The 21538-nt window shown below is 40.8% G+C and overlaps 1 protein-coding gene across 1 annotated transcript in view; it reads left to right on the forward strand.

Moving 5' to 3' along the window:
* LOC115130437 (cadherin-12-like) overlaps positions 1-10923 on the forward strand; it is a 192481-nt gene extending 181558 nt beyond the window's left edge. Inside the window, exon 12 of the mRNA XM_029661585.2 lies at positions 9836-10923. Within this exon, the coding sequence (XP_029517445.1) occupies positions 9836-10374 (539 nt within the window). The 3' untranslated portion in view covers positions 10375-10923. The remainder of the gene's footprint in view (positions 1-9835) is intronic.
* Positions 10924-21538: the final 10615 nt, after the last annotated feature.

The following is a 21538-nucleotide window of genomic DNA, read 5'->3' on the forward strand; positions in this document are numbered from 1 at the left end:
AAGTCATGGATTACAGGCAACAATAGCACTGAGCTAAAGGGTAGAGCTGCATCTTTTAAGGTGCAGAACTATAACCAGGAAGCTTTCAAGAAATCCCGCAATACCGTGCTACGAACCATCAAACAGGCAAAGAGTCAATACAGGGCTTAGATTGCATCATGCTACACCGGCTCCGACACTCGTCGGATGTGGCAGGGCTTGCAAACTATTACAGAATTACAATGGGCAGCACAGCCGCAAGCTGCCCAGTGACACGAGCCTACCAGAAGAGCTAAGTCACTTGTATGCTCGCTTCGAGGCAAGAAACACTGAGGCATGCATGAGAGCATCAGCTGTTCCGGATGACTGTGTGATCACGCTCTCCGTAGCCAAAGTGAGTAAGACCTTTCAACAGGTCAACATACGGGTCCAGACAGATTAACAGGAAGTGTGCTCCAGGCATGTGCTGACCAACTGGCAGGTGTCTTCACTGACAGTTTAAACATGTCCCTAAAATGAGTCTGTAATACCAACATGTTTCAAGCATACCACCATAGTCCTTGTGCCCAAGAACACAAAGGCAACCTGTTAAATGACTACAGACCCGTAGCACTCATGTCTGTAGCCATGAAGTGCTTTGAAAGGCTGGTAATGTCTCACATCAACACTATTATCCCAGAAACCCTAGACCCACTCCAATTTGCATACCGCCCAAACAGATCCATAGATGATGCAAGCTCTATTGCACTCCACAGTGCCCTATCCCACCTGGACAAAAGGAACACCTATGTGAGAATGCTATTCATTGACTACAGCTCAGCGTTCAACGCCATAGTACCCTCAAAGCTCATCACTAAGCTAAGGAACCTGGGACTAAACACCTCCCTCTGCAACTGGATCCTGGACTTGCTGACGTGCCGCACCCAGGTGGTGAGGGTAGGTAGCAAAACACATCTGCCACGCTGATCCTCAACACTGGAGCTCCCCAGTGGTGTGTACTCAGTCCCCTCCTGTACTCCTTGTTCACCCACGACTGCATGGCCAGGCATGACTCAAACACCATCATTAAGTTTGCAGACGACACAACAGTGGTAGGCCTGATCACCTACAACGACGAGACAGCCTATAGGGAGGAGGTCAGATTCCTGGCCAGGTGGTGCCAGAATAACAACCTATCCCTCAACATAACCAAGACTAAGGAGATGATTGTGGACTACAGGAAAAGGAGCACTGAGCATGCCCCCATTCTTATTGACGGGACTGTAGAGGAACAGGTTGAGAGCTTCAAGTTCCTTGGTGTCCACATCAACAACAAACTAGAATGGTCCAAACACACCATGGCAGTTGTGAAGAAGCACGACAAAGCCTGTTCCCCCTCAGGATCTTCTGCTGCAACATTGAGAGCATCCAGACTATCAAATAGCCTTCACCAGACAGCTTCCACCCGGTTACGCAACCTTGCACCTTAGATGCTGCTGCCCTATATACATAGACTTGGAATCACTGGCCACTTTAGTACTGGAACACTAGTACCTTTAATAATATTTAAATCATGTTTACATAATTATTTACTCATCTCATATGTATATACTGTATTCTAATCTACTGCATTTTAGTCAATGCCATTCCGACATTGCTCAATCTAATATTTATATATTTCTTACTTCCATTCTTTTACTTTTAGATGTATGTGTACAGTTGTGAATGGTTAGACACTACTGCACTGTTGGAGCTAGGAAATCAAGCATTTCGCTACACCCGCAATAACATCTGCTAAATATGTGTACAGTAAGTGACCAACAATGTTGATTTGATCTGCTCTCCAAACCATTGTGATCCATTTAACAATGTATTGTGAGAATATCCTCACAGACCTCGCAGACTTGTCGACGTGACAATTTGGGAGCAGAATGAAGTGCCACTTCCTGTGTCTTGTTCAAGGGGCTAGGATTTAATTACAGAACAAGTATTAATGGAGTGCTGAGATATGAGCCTTGATGGATAGGAATGAGGGAGCTGAGCCTGAGACCCCCCCCGAATTGGATTGACCTCGTAAAACATCATCCAATCCTATTGTCTCAGTACTCCTTGGTCACGGACTGATTTAAGCTTTAACTTGACCCTAAAGGTCAGGGCTGTAAATCTTGTCTTCAGAGTATTGTCTTAATTAAACTCATCCCACTTAAAGAGAAGCTCATCTGCATTCATAGCAGCTTGTTTCCAGGGTGTGTGTGTGATGAACGGCAGTAAAAATGTGTAATTCTTTTCCAGTGTTGGTCAAGTATGGCTGTGCCCCTGACCAATACAGAGTGGTCAAAAGGATTTAAAATTACACTCACCCCCTCCATCACTGATGATTGTGGCTGATGAGTTGTTCATCAGCGGAATGCGAAGAGTCATGAGCCGCTCATGCATGCCATTAGGCAGTTCAGTCAAGCGGGTGGTCAGTGAAAAGAAGCCTGCACAAGCATAGTGTAGTGTATGGGAGCATTGAGCTATCCTTGCCCACACATACTTGACGACTGGGATTCCTAATCCAGTGCAACCTTCATCTGCCTTTCCAGCTGTTTGGGCGATGGGACTCCTGTATCCGCCTGGTCAGCCAAATCAAATTTTATTTGTCACATACACATGGTTAGCGGATGTTAATGCGAGAGTAGCGAAATGCTGGTGCTTCTTGTTCCAACCATGCAGTAATATCTAACAAGTAATCTAAACTAACAATTTCACAACAACTACCTTATACACACAAGTGTAAAGGAATGAATAAAAATATGTACATAAACATACATGAATGAGTGTTGGCCGAACAGCATAGGCAAGATGCAATAGATGGTATAGAGTACAGTATATACATATGAGGGGGAACGTAGGGTATATAAACATGATATAAAGTGGCATTGTTTAATGTGGCTAGTGATACATTTATTACATCAAGATGCAGTAGATGCTATAGAGTACAGTATATACATATAAGATTAGTAAAGTAGGGTATGTAAACATTATATAAAGTGGCATTGTTTAAAGTGGCTAGTGATACATTTATTACATAAATTTTCCATTTTTAAAGTGGCTAGAGTTGAGAGTATGTTGGCAGCAGCCACTCAATGTTAGTGATGGCAACTTCTTACGGATTTTGGTCCCTGTAAAGGAAATTTCAGAGCGCCAACTGTAGTACTCGATAAAAATCAAACTTTCATTAAAACACACATGCAAGGTACTCAATTAAAGCTACACTCGTTGTGAATCTAGCCAACATGTCAGATTTGTAAAATGCTTTTCGGCGAAAGCATGAGAAGCTATTATCTGATAGCATGCACCCCCCGAAATACCTGAACGAGACCTAGACAAAAGTATTAGCGGTAGCCGGCGCTACACAAAACGCAGAAATAAAATATAAAACATTCATTACCTTTGACGAGCTTCTTTGTTGGCACTCCTATATGTCCCATAAACATCATAATTGGGTATTTTTCCCGATTAAATCCGTCATTCTATACCCAAAATGTCCATTTATGAAGGCCGTCTGATCCAGGAAAATTCACCTTTACAAGACGCAACGTCACTTTTTAAAATTAAAAAAGTTGCCTATAAACTTTTACAAATCACTTCAAACTACTTTTGTAAACCAACTTTAAGTATTAATAAATAAAATTGATCACGGGGCGATCTGTATTCGATAGCAGCAAGTCTTGAAATCATCGTCCATTTTTTCACTTTCATAACTTCCTCGGTGTACCCCAAGACAGGAAGTGCCTATACGTCATCCCACCAAGGATAATGGTTGTAATGTTGGTGAATTTACGTTGCTCTTATATCCAATAGTTCCTCCCGGCTGTATGTAATAAAACCTAAGATTTCCTGGTGTAACAATGTAAGTTATAACACATAAAAAAAAAATACTGCATAGTTTCCTAGGAACGTGAAATGAGGTGGCCATCTCTGTCGGCGCCGGAAGGTCTTGTGGTTTGTAAATGGAGTTGTCTATCTCCTAGGCTAGTTACTCGCCAGTGTTTGAGATCCCAGCCTTCCAAATATGTTCCCTTAGTTTTGCTTTCTTTGTGCCTTGCTTGCTTGCTTTGCTCTGCTTTGTGTTGCTAGTAAATTCATTATTCGATCTACAGACTAAGGATGCCAAGACGACAACTCAAATGTCATATCCTCGCATATAGTTGATTACAATTAAAATATGAGTAACCTGCTTTATAAGACCAACTCAATGCCCTTGTAATTAGTTTCTGCTCTGAAAATAGCAAGTTGGGAGTTCGAACACAGGCAAAATCATAAAAAAAGACTGCAAAAATGGGACCCAATTCGTCTTTACTTGGCACTCTGCATTAAGGAGATAGATTGGGGTAAGGCCCTGTGATAGACTAGTGTCTTGTCCTGGTCGTTTACTTGTACATCAAGCTGCCTCACGCTACAGAAACAGGAAATAGGCTCCCCCTCCTATGAGCCGTTCCGGCTCGCACAAGACAAGGCTCATCAAATAAAAAATGTATTCATCACATGCTGTAGACTAACAGTGAAATGCTTACATTGGGGGCATTCCCAACAATGTAGAGAGAAAGAAAATATAAAAGTATTAACGTAATAATAAACACACAATGAATAAACAATAATACAATGACTCGATGTGCAGGGGAACAAAGTAATTGAAGTAGATATGTTCATATAACTAGGAATAAAGTCATTAGGCAACATGATGGATAATAAATGTTGCAGCAACATATGTGATGCGTCAAATAAGTTGAGGATCCAGTTGCAGAGGGAGGTGTACAGTGCCAGGGTCTTTAGCTTAGTGGTGAGCTTGGAGGGCACTAGGGTGCTGAACACTGAGCTGTTATCAATGAATAGCATTCTCACATACAGTGCCTTCGGAAAGTACTCAGACCCCGTGACTTTTTCCACATGTTTATACATTACAGCCTTAATCTAAAATGTATTAAATTAATCTACACACAATACCCCATAATGATAAAGTGAAAACAGATTTTTAGAAATGTCCCTTTTCTATGAGATCCCGAAATTGAGCTCAGGTATGTCATGCTTCCATTAATCATCCTTGAGATGCTCCTACAACATGATTGGCATCCACCTGTGTAAATTCAATTGATTGGACATGATTTGAAAAGACACACACCTATCTATATAAGGTCCCACCATTGACAGGAATTGTCCATAAAGCTCCGAGACACGATTGTGTCTAGGCACAGATCTGGGGAAGGGTGCCAAAAACCTTCTGCAGCATTGAAGGTCTCCAAGAAGACAGTGTCCTCAATCATTCTTAAATGGAAGAAGTTTGGAACCACCAAGACTCTTCCTTGAGCTGGCCGCCCAAACTGAGCAATCGGGAGAAAAAGGAATTGGTCAGGGAGGTGACCAAGAATCCAATGGTAACCCTGACAGACCTCTACAGTTTCTCTGTGGAGATAGGAGAACCTTTCAGAAGGATAACCATCTCTGCAGCATTCTACCAATTAGGCATTTGTGCTATAGTGACCAGACAGAAGCCACTCTTCAGAAAAAGGCACATGACAGCCCTCTTAGAATTTGCCAAAAGGCACTTAAAGACTCTCAGACCATGAGAAACAAGATTCTCTGGTCTGATGAAACCAAGATTGTCTTGCCCATTCATACTCTGAATGGCACACCATGTCTCAATTAAAAATCCTTCTTTAATCTGTCTCCTCCTCTTCATCTACACTGGTTGAAGTGGATTTAACAAGTGACATTTAATAAGGGATCATAACTTTCACCTGGATTCACCTGGTCAGTCTGTCATGGAAAGAGCAGGTGATGTTTATGTTTTATACACAGTGTATATTATCCATGTCTTTGTCAGCGTGCCCGCACATCAGCCTCTCTTGTGCCATCTCTTTCTATTCGGAGTTTCAGGATTAGGGCCTGGTCTCGGGTGACCAGTATGTCTTGCACTGCCAATTCGTTGAAGTAGAAATCTTCGTCCAAATCGAGGTAATTGATCGCTGTTCTGATGTCCAGAATCTCTTTTCGGTCATAGAAAACATTGGCGGAAACATTATGTACCAAAATAAGTTCAGATCAGCGCAAAAAACAGCAGATTTGTTCAGGAGCCCGTAAAACGGCAGATATCCATTCCAGTACCATTATTTCTAGTATACTGAATCTGCTTAACCCTTAGCCAATTTTTGCGGCCCAGCGGAAATCTAATCAACATAAAAAAAATCCCCATCAAAATCCATCAATTTAAACTAGAGATATCTATTTTTTTGCATGGGCTCAATCCACCGCATCTGCCGATATTGCCTTTCCGTATCTGCGGTGAAAGGTTGCAGAGCTAGCGTGGTGTTTGTCAGACCATGAGAAATCCCGAATATCGGTCTTCTCACAGTAACTTCTGTAGCCTCCGAATGGTTTGGTCTACAAAACTATGACCACAAACTATGGTGCAACTCTCACGAACAGGTTGCTGTTCCCCATTTTGCTCTCGGACGCCCACAAGCCCCACAAGACTCGTCTGAAGGTCCGCAGTACAAGTTTATAAAAAATGAATGGAACTATACATGGAAATAGTTTAGTGCCTAAAATGAAGGGATAAATACAGTACAAGTATATCTCTCAGATATAGGACAGACAGTTCAGAACAAACTACCTTTTGATTTTTTTGGCACTATCTGTTGTTGCATGTAGTAAATCTGTCATTCAGCGGGATGATATTGGCTAATAGCAGTAATGGCAAATTCAATGTTTCATCCAATCATTATTTATTTGACACCTTAGAGGCCTTAAAATACTAAATCAAGTAGCGAAATAATCCTTGGTATGACCATCTTAAAACAATTCCATATGTTTGCATATGTCTAAGCTATCAGACACAAACTGCTAAACATCTGTACCAGACAACATGACAAAATATTAGATGTCTCACTGTTCAACTGAAAGTGTATCTATCAGTTTCATATCAACCACTATTTGTTATGATGCATGCATACATAATTAAAAATGTCTACATAATCTTGCGATTCAGAAAACATAATTTGCCATTAACTGCTATTGCTACTAGCTACATCAGTTAGTACTATGTCCTTGCATCCAATATGTAATTTGCTCTCACATATTGCATATGGAATGTGAATGCATGTACACAGGAGGATTATGTATTAAAACCTCTTACGGATCATACCCTTTTTTTAAATGTTCACCTAAAATGACATACCCAAATCGACCTGCCTGTAGCAAGGATATGCATATTCTTGATAACATTTGAAAGGAACCACTTTGAAGTTCTTGAAAATGTGAAATTAATGTAGGAGAATATAACACATTAGATCTGGTAAAAGATAATACAAACAAAAAAACGTGTTTTAAATATTTATTTTTTATCATATTTGAAATAAAAGAGAAAGGCTATAATATAGCATTACAGTTTAGACGCAATTTAGATTTTGACCACTAGACGGGAGCGGTGTATGTGCAAAGTTTCAGACTGATCCAGTGAAACATTGCAATACTGCACACATTTTTGTGTGTGTCCCCAGTGTCCCCAAATGTGCCGAATTGGTCAACTGATACATTTTCAAGTACAGAGAACATAAATAATGTAAGTTTACACACTACCAGGAAGGTCATACATGATGGAAAATTCCCGACAGAAAATACACTAACATTTACACATCTAGATGGCCGGGGGGGATGGGTGTGGGGCCAGAAACAGCAGGGGTTCAAACTTTAAAACCCAGTTCCTACATTTGAATACATCAAACAAAACTATGCTACATTTTATCTCTGGGACCCTCAGGATGACATATCAGAGCAATATTACTGAATGTAAGTACATTATTTACCTTCAGAGCTGTGATAAAAGTTTTTTGTTGTTGTGCACTCTTAAACATTAGCATGGCATTTATTCACTGTAACAGCTACTGTAAATGGGCCAGTGCTGTTAGATTAACAAGAATTTAAGCTTTCTACATATAAGACATGTCTATATCCTGGATAGTTGGATGTTACTTACAACTTCATTCTATTCACATTAGCAGCAACTGTCCCGGTATAGGGATGCCGATCCCATAGAGGATAAATGTGTTACTTGGAACACACCATGGCCTAAAGTCTCCTTTTTCTCCTGCCAAGTCAATTTATCGTAAAATACGGGTCAACAAAGATCAAATTAGTTGAGCAAACTGCGAGGAGATATTTTTCATGTTGAATGAGTCCTTGTTAGTTAGAAGAAGGCCCTCTTCACCCACTGTCCTCTCTGTGACGGTAGAGTTAGTGTTGAAAGGGTTGACCACATGGTGAGAATTTATCAGAGCTCAGAGTCAACCTGCCCTTAGGCTCTGGCTGGCACAACTGTTATTCGAACAAGCCATGCTGTCTCTGAGAAATTGTGTGTAGCACAACTTAAAGAAATACACTTTTTTTGAGGGGAGAGACAGTTATTTTCTATGGTGGATTTGTCAAGCTAACCCAGGTGTTCCTTCCTGTGTGGAAATAATGGGAAAATCAAACTGTCTGTTGAACTGGCTGTATGAGCCCTGCCTCGCATCAGCACAGCTCCCCATCACAAATAGATCACACACAGCTACCACCCTAGAAAGATATGACCAAATAATAATGACCGTGCTTGAAATACAGACCTTGACCACAGGGGGATGCTGACGCACTATTTGAGTTATATTGAAGAAGGAGAAGGACAGTGTATTCCAGCACCTATGCTTTTTATTAAATTTTTTCCCTTATCCTTTCTTCATTTCAATTGAATATATTCTACATGAGTGTGTGTGTTGAACCATGCATTGCTTTCCCCTGTGAATACTCCAATTGAAGACCCATATGGGAAATGTTTATTGTGAATTACCACAGGGAGGGGGAACAAATTGTGGAATAATATTTTGTTCCCCTTGCTTTAAAAAATTAGTGTGAGAGATGTAAATTCGATATGGGCAGCCCCAGGCAGAGATTCCATTGGGTTTGACGCTTAAAAGGGTATCTGTAAGGTAAGGGAAATACCTTACAGATGAATACCCATACACCCCCCGGAAAGATCAGTGTATTTTGCTTGACTATGATGCATTGTCAGTAGGCTATGTAATGTTTGTTGTCAGGTCAGTACTCAGTACATAACATACAGTATGTTGCTAAGGAACAACATGTGTGGGAGATTGTCACTTCATCATTGGCAAGTCAATTGATTGCTGTGCCAGGAAACAATACCATGACCTGTCTCATAACATGCATGCGAGGGAAATGTATACCATCTCAAGCCACCAACAAAAACATAAATCAAATTGAATTTGTCACATGCGCCGAATACAACAGGCGCACCTTAGAGTGAAATGCTTATTTACAAGCCAAGAATGCTTTAATAAAAATAAAATAAGTGTTAAGTAAAGATAGACATTTGAAAATAGAAAATAAAAGTATCAAATAATTAAACAGCAGCAGTAAAATAACAAGCGAGGCTGTGTACAGGGTGTACCGGTACAGAGTTAATGTGCGGGGGCACCGGTTAGTTGAGGTAACTGAGGTAATATGTACATGTAGGGAGAGTTAAAGTGACTATGCATAGAATATAAACAGAGAGAAGCAGCAGGGTAAAAGAGGGGTCTGGGAAGCCCTTTGATTAGCTGTTCAGGAGTCTTATGGCTTGGGGGACCTCAACATGGCGCTCCGGTACCACTGCCGTGCGGTAATTGATCAAATGCATTCTATTACATTTCCCCATGCAAGTAGCACTGCATATTATATCTTAGCCTATATTTTCACAAACTATGCTGTATTAGCAATATTATAACCAACACCTACCAATACCATTCCGATTGATTCATAGTTCATAAGCCACTGTTTAATTCTCTCTATGATCTCTCTCCAGTGATTGTGGTCCTCTACGTGGGTCTGAGACGACAGAACAAGAAGGAGTCCCTGATGACGTCCAAGGAGGACATCCGTGACAATGTGATCCACTATGACGACGAGGGCGGGGGCGAAGAGGACACCCACGCTTTCGACATGGGAACCCTCTGCAACCCCAAAGTCATCAAGGAGAAACTCCTGAAAGAGAACCGGGACCTTTTCCGACGTGATGTCAAACCCGAGACAAAACCCGGCAAAAACCAACTGCCTGTTTCCCAAGACAGTGCAGATATCTGCAACTTCATCAATCAGCGACTGAAAGAAAACGATGTGGACAACTCAGCCCCACCCTATGACTCTTTAGCTACCTATGCCTATGAAGGGGAGGGCTCTGTAGCGGAGTCGCTCAGCTCCATCGAGTCTCTGGTTGTAGATACCAATGAGGACTATGATTACCTCAACGAATGGGGTCCTCGATTTAAGACTCTGGCAGGAATATTTGGAGAGCAGTCGGACACTCAGTCAGACACAACGACAACAACAGAAAACAGACTTTGATAATGTTATTCATCGAATCCAAAAGTGGACATAATATGCCATTATTTTCGTTTTTTTCCCCTTAATTTCAGGGTTTTCTATTTAATCTTTTTCTTGTGGGTTTTTCCTACCCTCATTCACAAAGATGTATAAAAGGAGGATAGATAGCTAGATGAAAAAGACAGCCTTTCAACTACTTTTATAGTGATTGTTGTTTTATGTCTTATTTATTCTACTTTGTTTTCTCACTGCTAGGGGGAAGAAAGACAGAAACACAGAAAATGCAAGCATTTTCTTCTTTGATATCCTTATAAGTGCCTCAAAAATTGTTTTCTTATTTTTTTTATTCTCTCTATCTCTCTCTCTCTCAATCTGGTCACGCAAGCATAGGCTGACTGGCAGACAGAGGCATGTGGGTTTGAGACTACTCTCAGTTGGACAAGTTATGGGAAAATTATGTGGCCCAGGTTTGGCCAAAGATATGTTGAATGTTATTTATTATTATTTATTTATTGTGATGGAGTTTTTTGGGGGAGGGGTTTACTTCTTTAACGTATTTATCTATTTATCTCTTAATCATACACATATTTGGTGGGGGGGGTGGACACTTGAGGATTTTGTAATTATTCCATGGCTCAAACGAAAATGAAAGTTTCAGTTAGGTGAGTCAGGTGTATTGACTTGTACTTGTAAAAATGTATTTAGGGCTAACCAAGATCATGCAGTTCAGTCAATGTAATAAACACTGTTTTCCTAAATAAACACCACTGGTAAAAATAAATGTTTCATTGATTTATGTTTTGTTCTATTTTGTTTGGGTTTTGGGAAAGAACATTCTCAATCTGGTTTGGCTTTGTGTGAAAATGTAATATTATTCTTATCCAGAAACAGACTACCATGTTTGATTCAATAAGGTACCGATAGCCTCAGTCTACTGCAATACTGTCCGGGGCCTGCGAGCTAATTTTGGTGACAATATTGACAATGGGGAGCATTCCATTGATAATGGAAGAGAAATGGGAACAGACAGCATTATAAGCTTGGAGCCTTCCATATTAATAACAGGCAGATCCCCAGAGGCCAGAGTATGGCGTAGTAACTGTGGGTGTTTGTTTAATGAAACAGTCACCCCCTTCGCTCTGTATCAATTTTGAATAGTTGGCTTCTGCCATTATGAATGTATTGTTTGATCTCTGTGGCTGCTGTAATGGACCAGTATGCCCCTGTGCTCTAGTGTGGCCTTTCTGAAAATCACAACACTGCCATTTCAGCAATGAGTCACCCTGTTACTGACATTGACCAGATGCAGACAGACCAAATACAGACATCAGCAGTAGGGGGGACTCACCAACCTGCATAAACATGAGCGAGAGAGAGAGCTAGCTAGCGAGACAGATACTGAATTGATAAAGAGAAAACAAAGCAAATACTGGTGATGGGAGGATACGCTATATATACAAAAGTATGTGGAGACCCATTCAAATTGATGGATTTGGCTATTTCAGCTACACCCGTTGCTGACAGGTGTATAAATACGAGCACACAGCCATGCAATCTCCATAGACAAACATTGCCAGTAGAATGGCCTTACTGAAGAGCTCAGTGACTTTCAACGTGGCACCGTCAGAGGATGCCACCATTCCAACAAATCATTGTCAAATTTATGCTCTGCTAGAGGTGCCCCGGTCAACTGTAAGTGCTGTTACTGTGAAGTGGAAACGTATAGGAGCAACAACGGCTCAGCCGAGAAATGGTAGGCCACACAAGCTCACAGAACGAGACCGCCGAGTGGTGAAGCATGTAAAAATCGTCTATCCTCAGTTACAGGGCTCACTACCGAGTTCCAAACTGCCTCTGGAAGCAACATCAGCACAATAAGTGTTCGTCGAGAGCTTCATGAAATGGGTTTCAATTCCAGAGCAGCCGCACACTAGCCTAAGATCATCATGTGCAATGCCAAGCGACGGCTGGAGTGGTGTAAAGCTTGCTGCCATTGGACTCTGGAGCAGTAGAAATGCATTCTCTGGAGTGATATAATAATGCTTCACCATCTGGTAGTGGTATTACCCTCCTACCATTTGTAAGACAGTGAAAGAACTAGCATTCCTGTTCAGTGCATAATTAACAACGGTTAAATATTTTTGGTCAATTATTTTCTCAATTTTGGAGTCATACAATAAGAGAGACCAATAGTGATGTGTTGTCAATGTGTATCAATCCTCCAAATGTTTGAAACACAATACAAATTTGCATATAGGACAATAACGTGGGCAAAGACTACTCACTCGTAACAGTCTTCCATTTTCCCTCTTATGAGTCATACTGTATAACCATTCACACTGCTGTTCGAAGCTATTTACCAATATCAAACAGGTGTTTTTAATCAACTTGGGTTATTTTACAATAGAGTTTTAACCCTCATCTAGGGGCATGATTCAAGAGTATTTATGAATATGGAAATGAAGCTGTCACAGCTACTGTTCCTAAGTGCTCTCTTGAACGACGCTTCTAACTTTAGTAATCTGCAGAACTCAGTTTGGAAGAGAATACCTCTCCTCAATAAATTACCTACATTGAAACCATTGGGCTTGGTTAATACACAGTGAGGAGCACCGTGGGAAACTGTGCAAGGAAGAAAACACGTAGCTAGCTATCACACAGATCAAATCTAATGATATTTGTCACATGCCCCGAAAACAACAGTGAAATGCAAAAAGAAACAAAAGTAACAAAATAATTAAAGAGCAGCAGTAAAATAACAATTGTGAAGCTATATACAGGGGGCACCGGTACAGAGAGAGTCAATGTCCGGGGGCACCGGTTAGTAATTGTGGTAATATGTACATGTTAGTAGAGTTATTAAAGTGACTATGCATAGATAATACACAGAAAGCAGCAGCAGTGTAAAAGAGTGGTTGGGGGGGGGGGGGGGGGGAGCAATGCAAATAGTCTGGGTAGTCATTTGAATAGGTGTTCGGCAGTCTTATGGCTTGGGGTTCGAATTTTTTTAGAAGCATCTTGAACCTATACTTGGCGCTCCTGTATCGCTTTCCGTGTGGTAGCAGGGAGAACAGTCTGTGACTTGGGTGGCTGGAGTCTTTGACCATTTTTAGGGCCTTCCTCTGACAACGCCTGGTATAGAGGTCCTCGATGGCAGGAATCTTGGCTCCAGTTATGTACTGGGCCGTTCGCACTATCCTTTGTAGTGCCTTACGGTCGGAGGCCGAGCTGTTGCCATACAAGGCAGTGATGCAACCAGTCAGGATGGTTTCGATGGTGCAGCTGTAGAACTTTTTGAGGATCTGAGGACCCATGCCAAAACTTTTCAGTCTCCTGAGGGGGATTAGGCTTTGTAGTGCCCTCTTCCACACAGTCTTGGTGTGCTTGGACTATGTTAGTTTGTTGGTGATGTGGACACCAAGGAACTTGAAGCTCTCCACCTGCTCCACTACAGCCCCTTTGATGAGAATGTGGGCGTGCTCTGTCCTCCTTTTCCTGTAGTCCACAATCATCTCCTTTGTCTTGATCACAGTGAGCCATAGTTTGTTGTCCTGGCACATGGCCAAGTCTCTGACTTCCTCCCTATAGGCTGTCTCGTCAACTCACACTTTACATGTTTACCAAAAATTTGGCAACGATAAAGGGCATTGAAAAGTAATTACATTTCACAATGAAGGACAATGTTGCTTACTTATAATCTGTATTTACTTGTAGCGGTTTCCTTATTGCATAGTGGGTAATTGCTTTCGTAGAGCCGATGTCCTGCATGTCCCAGGTCGGAACAGATGGGATCAAACAGGAGGGAGTTTATAGTGCACATAATTTCCTGTTATGATCAAAATGATTCCTCATCACTGGTTTCTGCAATAAGTCTAGTTCCTATATGGGTCGTTCCTCCTATCTACTCCCACATCATCCACAGAGCTAGTGGTCCCTCAATGGGGTCCCTCAGCAGAGCAGATGACAAGACCAGGATCAAACGCCCACAGACATGAGTTGGATCGGAGTACCTCCCCAACCCAACAACTTTAATGATGGCAGTCTCAGACTAAAGTATGTAGTTAACGATAGAGCAGCAAAATAATTGTGTGAGTCATCAGGCTAAATGGGATGTCCCTTTCCCACTTCTTCTTACATTCAAAAATGCACCTTTACAAAACTAATTAGCTTTACATTGCCCTACATCTTGAATAAAAACACAATCATTACTGTAGTACTATCATGTTGGATGACCTTCTCGAATCCTCTCATAACTGTGGAATACTATTATAATGAAATAAACAATGATATTTTAATTATTCTGTATTCCTTTACACTGGTACCCATATAGGGGTTGAAAATGGCAGATTTGAGCACTGTTAAACACCTCAATCGGGACACAGTGGCTGTACAGTAACATGCTATACATGACATCAGAGCTCTGTATGGGTTTTGACTGACAGCCGTTCTGCACTTGAGTACCTCGCCCTACAAGAAGTTACGCATTTTTGGTTTCTGAATGAGGGAAATTCTGTAAATTAAGGGATCTTGAATTGGTCATATGCATATAGATATAACCTGCTTTTATTGAGAAATATTATATGGGTACAAAAATGCAGGCTCATTAAATGATAAAAAGCCTAATGTGAATTCAAATTGAATCAAGTAAAATGTACAGGTATGCCATTCCAAACAAGTCCTCTCTTACCTTGAAAAGTTGTTTGACTAGATGCCATTCAACTTCATTGCAATGTAAGGCCACAGAGTGAGTATTTTAAAATACATAAAAAATGCATGACACAAACTGCTGCTGTCAGAGTCTTTAACTCACAGCTCACATGTTAAATTGAAGTGACAAAAACGATTATTAATAGAATAAAAGATACATCAAATTGAATGCCGTTAAAATACAGATAATGTGAAGAGCAAAATCATACTATCATTTCAGAGACAGTACCCAAGAAGGCATAACAATAAATGATGGTTAAGTTTACTGTTTGTATACTGCACTGTATATTATTCTACAGTGTATTTTATGTATTCATCTACATTCTAGTGTTATGAACTTAAGTCAGTACTTTTTAGCAACTTAAAATGTAGGGTTACTGTCATAACCCCAGTTCTCTGATAATATGTGTCAGATGTATCCCTCATTTTGGTAGCCCCACAGTCGCATTGTCTGTCCTGACCAGGATGTGACCATTCTGAAGGAAGAGCAGAAAGTGCCTCCGTGAGAGTGAGAGAAACACTGGCAGCAGTTTGAGGTAGTTTATATGAGCGAAGTGGAGTTGTTGGGACCACACGCTGTTTACTGCTCTTCCCTCAGACTGCGCTCCACCTTTTGAGTGACGCCTCTGTCATCACCAGCTTACACGTTGACAATGCCCCTAAGGGAGTCTCAGAAATGAAGATTGAGGGGCTCTTCCAGTGACAGAGAGCCAATCGACATTCTGAGGTTATACCATAATCTTTTGATTGAGGTGACGTCATGTACACAGACATTGGGCAGATAGCCAACACTGAAAGTCTCTCATTCTCAGTAGTCCAAGTGGTATTACTGAGATGATGGACGTCATCAGCTCCGGCACTCAAATACACGTTCTGAGCATGACCGAGCAACCCCTGTGAAACAGGGAGAGGTACATTTGGAACAATGTGATTAAGGGTGTAACTGTTCACCAAACTCATGGTGGGGTATTTTTGGCAGTTTCTGAGTCCCAGTTTGGTTTCGCCACACCGGGAAAATAAAATGCCATTCACAATGTTCCTTCCATTGTCTGTTGTGGCCGTACAATTATGTTGCGCCTCTCCAGTTTCCACTCTGATACTGTGTTTGTAACAATGTGGGAAGTGTTGTGAAGTCGTAAATACCAGTTGGAATGAATTCATGCCAATTGGTACAGCTAAACAAATTATAGAGTTCAAATTATACGGGTCAATGTTGTCAAGGTACAATGAGTTAGCTAGCCAGCTAGCATACTTGTGGAATGAGTGGGCTGCTCGGACGAGACGTGAACCTGGGAACCTGGCTACCAAGTTAGCTAGCTAGCCTGTTGGTACTAGTGGGCAGTATTTTCATTTTCGGGAAAAAACGTTCCCGTTTTAAACGGAATATTTTGTCAGGACAAGATGCTAGAATATGCATATAATTGACAGCTTTGGATAGAAAACACTAACGTTTCCAAAACTGTAAAGATATTGTCTGTGAGTATAACAGAACTGATGTTGCAGGCGGAAGCCTGAGAAAAATCCAATCCGGAAGTGCCCCAGGTTTTGAAAGCGCTGCGTTCCAATGAGTCCCTATTGAGCTGTGAATGTGCCATCAACGAGCTTACGCTTTCTACGTATTCCCCAAGGTGTCTACAGCATTGTGACGTAGTTTTACGCATTTATGTTGAAGAATAGCCGTAGGCGGCCACATTGTGTAAGTGATCACATGGTGGCTCCGAGAGAGATTCCCGCGTAAAATACAGAGGTAGCCATTACTCCAATCGGTCCTACTGAAAAACGAATTGTCCCGACGGCTATATTATCGAATAGATATTAGAAAAACACCTTGAGGATTGATTTTAAACAACGTTCGCCATGTTTCTGTCGATATTATGGAGCTAATTTGGAATATTTTTCTCCGATGATTACGCTCCCGGATCCGGGAGGTGGAACATCAAGAGGCTAGCTAACAACTGACGATACCATGTCAACTAACAAAACAGATACAATTGAAATAATGTAGGCTATCTGGCTTTAATTCCATTTTTAATATGGCTGAGAACAAAAACCGATTGACCGTCAATTTTGTTGGGATATAACGTTAGCTAGCTAGCTAAACACTTGTGTAGCTAGCTACTGTTGGTAGGAGAGGAGAGAGTGGCTAGGTTTCAGTTTCACAGCTCGGTACATAGAACGTATAGATTTCCAATGAAGGCATGCTGCGTTTCTCACTTTAAATTAGATTTTATGATTTGTCATCCTAATTTTCTGTTTCTCCTTCAACAAAAATTGTATGCCTTCTCGAACTTGTGAACTTTCATGTGCCTTAATACAGACTTGTTTATACTGTATTATAGACTGTATGTTTGTTTTACTCCATGTGTAACTCTGTGTCGTTGTATCTGTCGAACTGCTTTGCTTTATCTTGGCCAGGTCGCAAATGTAAATGAGAACTTGTTCTCAACTTGCCTACCTGGTTAAATAAAGGTGAAATAAAAAAATAAAAAAATAAAAAATTAATAAGAAACGTTTATGCCATCTGTAAATATGAATAAAGTTATTAAATTAAAAGCCTATTTGGTTTAGCCAAAGAGTGTCAGGAACCTTCCTGCCATGTTTGGCTGAGATAATGAATGGGCTGGACATGCCGAGAGATGAGTTTCAGATTGTTGACTACTTTCTGGAGGACGATCGTTTCATGCTGACTCTGACTCTGAAAATGATTCAGACTAAACATTTTCATTGAAGAAGACATTGTGGAGTCTTTTGATGACGGTGATGAAACGGCAATCGACAGTCTTGTTGTCTTGGAAGTAGTTGACCGAGTGTTGGAATCAGTGGAACACAATGGGCCAAACAAGCTGTTGGAACTAAATGGAAACGACACAGGACGTCTTATTTAATGAAAGGGCTTGCAGTCTGACGTGAAGCTTTCATCTATGTATACATACGGGTAAGAATCTAGCTAGAGTTCAGATATTATACGTTTCAAATTTTGTCAAGAAGTTTTTTTCATTGCAAGTTAACCTCTTCAGTCGACCCTCTACTTTTTTGAACATTCTGTTAAAAATCGCGCAACATTTCAGCGCCCTGCTACTCATGCCAGGAATATAGTATATGCATTTGCTTAGTCTGTGTGGATAGAAAACACTCAGACGTTTAAAAAACTGGTTAAATCACTGCTGTGGCTTTACCAGAACGGCATTTACATCGAAAAGCACAGGAAAAACTGATCACTGAAAATGGGAAAATATATCCATGCGCTACTTGAACCCATTGATAAACGTGAACCACAATTAATTGACTGAGGTTGCAGTACCTACAGCTTCCACAGGGTGTCTAGAGTCTTGTCATTTCCCTTCGAGTTTTTTCTTGGTCAAACACATACAGGACACCGTATCTAATCCGGTCTAGGACCGGATATTTTCGTTGAGTTTCTAGCCGGACATTTTTCCAGACGGACAGCTAATGATCTTTACATCGCCTCCTGATGAATTTTATCGCTTATTAACATTTACTAATACCTAAAGTTGCATTACAAACGTATTTGAAGTGTTTTGTGAAAGTTTATCGTCAACTTTTGAATTTAAAAAATGACGTTACGTTTTGAAACGATGTTTTTTCGTTTATCACACAGTCTACATATAACGATATCTAGGCTTTATATGGACCGATTTAATCGAAATAAAGACCCAAATAGTGTTTATGGGACATCTAGGAGTGCCAACAAAGAAGATGGTGAAAGGTAATGAATGTTTTCTATTTTATTGTGCGGTTTGTGTAACGCTGAAATGCTAATTATTTTGTTTACGTCCCCTGTGGGTCTTTTGGGGTGTTGCATGCTATCAGATAATAGCTTCTCATGCTTTCGCCGAAAAGCATTTTAAAAATCTGACTTGTTGCCTGGATTCACAACGAGTGTAGCTTTAATTCGATACCCTGCATGTGTATTTTAATGAACTTTTGAGTTTTAACTAATACTATTAGCATTTAGCGTAGCGCATTTGCATTTCCAGAGCTCTAGTTGGGACGCAAGCATCCCGAGTAGAAGCAACAGGTTAATAAGGCTTGCTGTTAGCTAGCCAGCTGGAGTTCGATGTTAGATCATGATCATGTTAACATTGAGCCTAACTTATTTGGTTAACTTTAGCTACAGTGGCTTGCAAAACTATTTACCCCCTTGGCATTTTTCCTATTTTGTTGCCCTACAACCTGGAATTAAAATTGATTTTTTGGGGGGGGTTGTATCATTTGATTTACACAACATGCATACCACTTTGAAGATGAAAAATATGTTTTATTGTGAAAAAAACAAGAAATAAGACAAAAAAACAGAAATGTTGAGCGTGCATAACTATTCACCCACCCAAAGTCAATACATTGTAGAGCCACCTTTTACAGCAATTACAGCTGCAAGTCTCTTGGTGTATGTCTCTGTAAGTTTGGCAAATCTAGCCACTGGGATTTTTGCCCATTCTTCAAGGCAAAACTGCTCCAGCTCCTTCAAGTTTTATGGGTTCTACTGGTGTAAGTCATACCACAGATTCTCAATTGGATTGAGGTCTGGGCTTTGACGAGGCCATTTCAAGACATTTAAATGTTTCCCCTTAAACCACTTGAGTGTTGCTTTAGCAGTATGCTTGGGGTCATTGTCCTGCTGGAAGGTGAACCTCCGTCCCAGTATCACATCTTTGGAAGACTGAAACAGGTTTCCCTCGAGAATTCCCTGAATTTAGCACCATCCATCATTCCTACAAATCTTGTCAGTTTCCCAGTCCCTGCCGATGAAAACATCCCACAGCATGATGGGGATGGTTCTCGGGGTGATGAGAGGTGGTGGGTTTTCGCCAGATATAGAGTTTTCCTTGATGGACCAAAAGCCACATTTTAGTCTCATCTGACTAGAGAACCTTCTTTCAAATGTTTTGGCAGTCTCCCACATGCCTTTTTTCTTTAAGCAATGGCATTTTCTCTGGACACTCTTCCATAAAGCCCAGCTCTGTGGAGTGTACGGCTTAAAGTGGTCCTATGGACAGATATTCCAATCACTGCCTTGGAGCTTTGCAGCTCCTTTCAGGGTTATCTTTGGTCTTTTTGTTGCCTCTCTGATTAATACCCTCCTTGCCTCGTCTGTGAGTTTTGGTGAGCGGCCCTCTCTTCGCAGGTTTATTGGGGTGCCATATTCTTTCCATTTTTTAATAATGGATTTAATGGTGTTCAAAGTTTCTGATCTTTTTTTATAACCCAACCCTGATCTGTACTTCTCCTCAACTTTGTCTCTGACCTGTTTAGAGAGCTCCTTGGTCGTCATGGTGCTGCTTGCTTGGTGGTGCCCCTTGCTTAGTGGTGTTTCCTTTCTCTGGTTCCTTTCAGAACAGGTGTATATATACAGATCATGTGACATATCATGTGACACTTAGATTGCACACAGGTGGACTTTATTTAACAAATTATGTGACTTCTAAAAGGTAATTGATTGCCCCAGATCTTATTCGGGGGCTTCATAGCAAAGGGGGTTATTACATATGCAGGTACCAGTTTCAGTTTTTTATTTTATTTTATGTTTGAAATTTTATTTCACATCACAAATTTGGACTATTTTGTGTATGTCCATTACATGAAATCCAAGTAAAAATGCATTTAAATTACAGGTTGTAATGCACCAAAATAGGAAGAACGCCAAGGGGGATGAACACTTTTGCAAGGCACTCTATGACAATCGGTTTGTATTGTGAGTAACGTTACTCTATGGGTTGAGATTCTAGTTCATTTTTTAGCTTGCTTACGTTAATGTGACATCCCTAAACAAAAGACCCCAAGTTAAAGCTTGCTGTTAGCTAACTAATGTTAGCTGATGTTAGATGGCTGGCTTGCTAGCTAATGTTAACTTTGAACCTAACTTATTTGTTTGGCTTGCTAGCTAACATTAACATTGAACCTAATTTATTTGGATAACTTTAGCTATGCCAATCAGTTTGTATTGCTAGAAACGTTACTCTGTGGATTGGGATTATAATTCAATTTTTAACTAGCTGACGTTAATGTGACATGTCTAAATAAAAGACCCCAAGTTAAAGCTTGCTGTTATTAATTTACGTGTATGAATTTTGTGTAACAGTATATACAGTATGCTAATGTACCAGTGTGAAGGCCAGGTGTGAGGTGTCTATTTCTCAAACTAGACACTCCAATCTACTTGTCCTCCTGCTCCATATGATGGAGGAAGTGCAACTGCCAACACCAGAGTCAAATCAAATCAAAGTTTATTTGTCAAGTGCGCCGAATACAACACGTAGCAAGGCTATAAACAGACACCGGTTAGTCAGACTTATTGCGGTAGTATGTATATGTAGGTATGGTTAAAGTGACTATACATATACTGTATGATGAACAGAGTGTAGCAGTAGCGTAAAAAGAGGGATTGGCGGGTGGTGGGACACAATGCAGATAGCCCAGTTAGCCAATGACCAGGAGCACTAGTTGGTTGTGCCAATTG

Source organism: Oncorhynchus nerka, linkage group LG6, assembly GCF_034236695.1.
Source record: "Oncorhynchus nerka isolate Pitt River linkage group LG6, Oner_Uvic_2.0, whole genome shotgun sequence".
Lineage (NCBI taxonomy): Eukaryota > Metazoa > Chordata > Actinopteri > Salmoniformes > Salmonidae > Oncorhynchus > Oncorhynchus nerka.